General features: G+C 34.1%; 2 protein-coding genes across 2 annotated transcripts in view; both read right to left on the reverse strand.

Moving 5' to 3' along the window:
* ripply2 (ripply transcriptional repressor 2) overlaps positions 1–6,033 on the reverse strand; it is a 486,302-nt gene that overhangs the window by 201,765 nt on the left and 278,504 nt on the right. The window lies entirely within an intron of this gene.
* On the reverse strand, positions 844–5,419 carry mrps10 (mitochondrial ribosomal protein S10). The gene is made up of 7 exons (XM_081362696.1): positions 5,293–5,419; positions 5,182–5,207; positions 5,045–5,072; positions 4,818–4,951; positions 3,716–3,824; positions 3,167–3,256; positions 844–3,041 (listed from the first exon to the last, which is right to left on the reverse strand). The coding sequence occupies exons 1-7, from the start codon at positions 5,347–5,349 to the stop codon at positions 2,979–2,981; spliced, it is 507 nt and encodes a 168-aa protein (XP_081218822.1). The 5' UTR covers positions 5,350–5,419; the 3' UTR covers positions 844–2,978.

Consider the following 6,033-nt stretch of genomic DNA (forward strand, 5'->3'; position numbering starts at 1 on the left):
ACAATACTTCTACAGCATTTATTAATCTTAGTTAATATTCATTTCAACATTTACTAATACATTATTAAAATCTTATATATATATATATATATATATATATATGCTCTCTGGCTGACCTGTCAATCACCCTGAGGAACTTCCAAGTGAAAGTCAGTGGTTCCTCCGTCATTAAAGTGTTCATTTCAACATTAATAAAAGCAAAAGTTGTATCTGTAATGTAATATTATTATGTGGACTCATCAGAGAACAATACATAGACTCCACAGCTCTCGATTAGAGATTGACCGATAATCGGTTATACAGATATTTTCCCCGATATTTAAAAAGTTTCATTTCATCCCTTAAAACTCATATTTGATCACCACAATTACACATTTAAATAAAAATAAAAAAATCCTTAAAAAAATGTCTTTATGCCTTAAAATATATTGACTGTAACTCGACACTCTTGCCTCATTTAGTATACGCAGTTCTATGAATATGCAAATGATCCCCGCCTCCACTCACTCACTCAGCTCAGAGATCCACTGGTTGACGATCACACGTTGATCTGATTGGTTAGTTTACAAGGTACACTACAAGGTAGTTTGTGACGTCAGAAACACCAGCGATTTCAAAGCGTGTTTTTGAGACTGTCTTTGGTTCACTGCAGTTTTAAGGAGGAAATACTCAGCAATGAGTCAAACAACTGTGTTGAAAAGGTAAAATAACTGCCCTCCTTTAATTAATAAACTTGAACATAACCGGTGTTTCATTATCAACTGAACCAACAATCAACAGCAGCATTTATTAATCTCATAATATATGTGAATTAAAGCTTGAGAAACCGATCAAAAGTCTGATGAATGTTTCTGATCTTCAGCTTTAAAGTTTAGTAGACAAACATCAGAATCACTGTACATTATTTATATATTTGTGATGGTGTTTATTCATCTGTTAGTGTTCGTTAATAAAAATACTTTCAAAGTCCATTAAAAACATAAGACTTCTCAATAAATTAACATTACTTAATGCGTTAATCTTAATTAAGCGATATACTCTTACAGCTCATTATTATTATTAGTTAATTAATTCAAATGTTCATGTTCAATTCACTGCGCATCAATGTTTACAGATGTGACCTGATTTTAGGAATGCATTAATTAATAAATTAAAATTAATTAGGATTTATACTGTTAGTTCATGTTAGCGAATGACAGATTATTTCAAAGTGTTATTTTAACAGATGCAACTTTTGATTTTAATAATGTATTAGTAAACGTCGAAAGTAAGAAAATAAAGAAATGCTTTATGAATGTTTTTCATTGTGGAGAGCCATAATGTTGTTTTTAACCTAAATGTTATAATTTCTTTATAAAACGTAATAAAAGATCATTGGGAACATCATACGTCGAGTCTTAGTTGCATTATAATATGTGCAGATTCCGTGTCGCTTCTGAAACTGGATGTTTTTTAATGCAAACAGTGAATAGGTAAGTGTTTATTCCTCAGATTAAACGGCATAATTCATGCATTAAAATACTCTTATAATGCAGAATATATAACGGCTTACATTTAAGTGTTTAATAGTTTTTTATAGCAGATCGTAAAGAAAAGCATTATTCTGTTCACAAGTCAGCTTTATTTATACAGCGCTTTATACAACACAACGCAGCTTTACAGAGATAACAGGAAAATAATGCAACAAAAATGTGTTTTTTGCATTATTTGCAAAAAATTATTTTGCATTATTTGTTTTTTGACGTTTTATACCCAAATGTCAAAAAATGTATTCTAATCAATGACCAGCATAAAGCCCCAGTCTTATATAGATCATTAACTCAAAGTTGTTTTAGGGTTTAGTTACCCTTTAAAACAAACTGAGAAATATGAAAACCATAACACGCATTCAGACAGAAAGAGCTGAATGATCTGAAACTGATGCACATCTGGATCGGATACTTCTGGATTAGAGTTATTCCTCTCTAGATATTTATGTTTCAGTGTTTTAGTTATGTTAACGGAGTTGTATGATGAATGTATTTGACACATCTTGCTGTTCTGTGTTCATGATCTTTATATGAGAGAGACGTGAGCGAACGAATGAACAGTGAATCATTTGACTTTTGATTCAGAGGAGTGAACGAACGAACAGTGAATCATTTGACTCTTGATTCAGAGTGAACAAACAAACTGAATCATTTGACTCTTTTGATTCAGAGGAGAGTGTCATTTGGTTTGCGCTGCAGGACAGGTAAGTAACATCTCATCTGAACTGCGCAGTACACACACACACACACACAATCTCTTATCTAATACAGATCTAGATGTATCGTTTGTGTGTCTCAGATGCTGATGTCATTAAAGGGAAGGATGTTTCTGCAAACCTGTCGTGGTGTTTTTAATTGTGGGAATCTCCAGCTTTAACAAGTGAAATGACTCAGTTTACTGATGTATTGAACACTTACACGTCTCTATCCACACACAGTCATCTCTGTTTATAATGTACAGACAAAATGAATAGTGCTGTGCAATTAATCACATCCAAAATAAAAGATTGTGTTTACATGATATATGTGTGTGTACTGTGTATAATTATTTTGTATATATAAATACACACGTATGCATGTATATATTTAAGAAATGTGTTATTTACATATAAAATATTTGTGCAAATATATACGTGTAAATATTTCTTAAATATATTCATATTAGGTAAATGGTTCAAATTCATATGAATTATATACACATTATGTAAACGCAAACTTTTATTTTGGATGAGATTAATCGTTGCCCAGCACTAAAAATAAATATGTAAAAATACATCATAACCATGTAGAAAGGGAAGGTTAGCTGGTGTCTAAAGGAAATACACCTCATAAAGAAATGTATTTATGGTATACAGTTATACAATATTATACAGTCAACGCAAGCCTTTATCCGGTTGATGTGCGGCGTCTGTGTGTGTAAAGTCTCTTATTTGAATCTGCGGTTGCTCCTCATTGGTTGTGTTCGTCCCACAGCGGTTTCTGGATGTGCTCCGGGATCTTCTCAAGCGCAGTCTGTCGAGAACAAACACTGTGTGTTTATATAGAGGACCGAACACGCTTTATCAACTCAAACACACTTCTAACATCGCACTGGTCTGTTTGTACAGTGTGTGTGTGTGAGAGAGAGATGTCGTTACCTTGGTGATCTCCATGGCGACGCCCTCCGGCAGATTCCGCTGGATATACTCCAGATAAACCCGCGCGCTCGATCCCGTTATTCCAGAAATCTGAACGTCAAAAGATGTTCAAGTTGTATATATATACACACACACTTTTTTTAATTACACACATATATGTATATATATAATAAATGTAATAAAATTATCTAAAAAAAAAAATACACACACTTATAATTTTGTATAAAATGACAAATGTATAGTTCATAGTAATGTATATCACAGTAATAAAATTAAAATGATATAATATACAATTATATATAAAAATATGTTTATTATATTAAAGTTATATATACATTTTATAGCCTTTAAACACGTTTATATATATATATATTTGTGAGTCATACATACATATATATATATAAAAAATCCCATCACTGAACATTTATTTTATTTCTATAAAAGATTATTTTTAAGTTACGTTCAGCTTTGAAACATTACGCCGGCTGGAGAACAGGAGTGTGTGTGTGTGTGTATGAACAGCGTCAGTGCAGGAGTGTTGATCATCACCTCGATGAGCCGGCGGTGTGTCCTCATCTCGTACTGAGCTCTGTGCTTCTTGAAGATGTGGATGGACTTCAGCAGGGTCAGTTTATCGATGTGCTTCGGCGGCTCAAACCTGGACACACACAACGACACTTTCAGCCCTCGCTTCAACATCTATACACACACACGCGCTCAGGAAAGGGATTCTGCAGCGCAAAAACACCGCCGCTGCAAGAAGGCTTTAGTTTGACATTCACTCATTTCAGCTCTGCAAGCAACCACGATCTACCTCGACTGATTTTAAAATAAAGGAGTGAATAGACAATATATGTAAAAGCTAAACACACACAGACCTTCAAATGCTAAACTAGGGAAATTAAACGGGTAGAAAAAAAAACCAGCAACTTCTGAAGTGCATTCTCTTAGAAGAGCTCTCGATCACACCAACATCTGAACCCTGAGCGATGGAGCTAGCAAACGTCAGTCTCCCGCCAGCTCATGTTTCACAGATGAAATATATATGTGTGTGTACACACAGGGTTTGAAATGAACACCCGGGTAGAAATCAACAGTGGCGGGAAACACTGTCAAATCAGACAAATCTGCAGAAATACTCGTGAGTCGTCATGATATTAAATACAGTGTATTGCACATAATCTGCTCATATCTGGCTTTACTCGAACACGCTCGTCACTACACAACTAATAACGGTGCGCTTGTTCATTTGCATTGAAGCAAAAGCGAAGATAAAAAAGCATTTGGTGGACAGAAAATACATTATTTTCCAACATTTTTTTATGTTCCTTGTACTGTATTAATCTGTCCTCATAAAACACATTATGGTGATGAGGATGAAAGGAGATGACATCTTTTATTAGAATAAGAAATGTATGAAATCCAAATTATATATAGATATATATAGGCTAAGCTGTGACATGGTTAATTTGGTTTCTTTTGGCTAGTAAAAGTTCTGAATGTCCAGTATCTTAAAAATCTAGAGGCCAAATTGGCCTGTGAGAGAAAAAGTGAATTTCAAACCCTGTATATATATATATGTATATATATATATATATAATATAATATAATATATATAATATAATTATGAGTTCAGCTCGATAATACTCACACTTTCTCCAGGGTGAGTCCGAGCTCTCGAGCGGCCAGAGTCGCGAAAAACTCATAACTGTCCAGAACTGACCTATCGTGACCTTTGACCTCCACTGACAGCCTCTGATAGAGAGTGTCCGGCTCCTCTGAGACCTGTCAATCAAATACACAGGCTACAAACACTGAACTCTGACTTTAATCACAGTGATATTAAACATCAGGGCGAATCTAAAAGCAGATGCTCACGACAGGAGACGATGGTGTGTGGATCAACCTGAAAACAAACATTTGTGTCACTAAATGATGTTTCACTTCTATACAGTGGGGTCTGAAAGCGCATTAAGCTTTTCCAATTCTTTAAAAGAGGAAAGTGTGAAACTGACCGTGTTTGATGCTGTAGTGCAGCAGCCTGCGATACAGAACATATTAAACATTCAGCAGAATCAACAACTATGCTCATGTAGAGATAAACCGTGTGAAAGAGTCTGCAATACCTGTAAGAAGTGTCTATTAACGGTCTTTGAAAGGACGCTCGCCATGGAAGCCGCCATGTTTTCTGCCTCGACAGGCGGAAGGAAGTGACGTCAAAACACAGACGCGGGAAATGGCGCCCCTAACGGCGGGGGATTTAGAACGGCTTGACGAAACTAAAACACTTGATGAAAAACTAGTTTATGTATTTGTCACGTGTAATAATTTATTGTGACTGAATAATAACGGTATCGCTAAAACACTTTATTGACAATAGTTTATTTACTTCAATTCGACCCGCGCAAATATTCAAATTTCCCAAACACATCATTCATTTCAATCATTGAATATGAAGATTAGATTATAAACACATTTTGATTACAATCACACTGAAAACACTAAGTTTGAAATTAGTTTTGTAGCATACTCCAATTCTAATTTATTCTGGCCCATGTTAAGTGAACTAAATAAAACACTTATGAAGCATTTCGATTTATAATGCATTATGAGGAATTTCCTTCAATAAAAAGCTATGAAAACAACCCGTATCATAGTCATTTTAAATAAATAGTATTTTTTGTTTTGTTTCTCCCTCCACCTCTTGTTCTTGCTTTTTTTTACTGTAATATAAATCTGAGTTTTTAAATCTAAAAATTCGAGACACGATTAACTGAAAAAAGATTCACTGTGAATAATGTTTTTTATTATTTAATTTATTTTTACTTAGTTTAAAAAAAACTAAAACAAATAAATAAACATCCCCT

Source organism: Scardinius erythrophthalmus (genome assembly GCF_964197995.2).
Source record: "Scardinius erythrophthalmus genome assembly, chromosome: 4".
In the NCBI taxonomy this organism is placed as follows: domain Eukaryota; kingdom Metazoa; phylum Chordata; class Actinopteri; order Cypriniformes; family Leuciscidae; genus Scardinius; species Scardinius erythrophthalmus.

Coding starts and splice junctions, on each gene's coding strand:
- mrps10 (XM_081362696.1), bottom strand. CDS start 5,349: ATGGCGGCTTCCATGGCGAGCGTCCTTTCAAAGACCGTTAATAGACAC. Junction 5,208..5,292: donor TTAATAGACACTTCTTACAG/GTATTGCAGACT, acceptor TCTGTATCGCAG/GCTGCTGCACTACAGCATCA. Junction 3,257..3,715: donor CACACCGCCGGCTCATCGAG/GTGATGATCAAC, acceptor TTTGACGTTCAG/ATTTCTGGAATAACGGGATC.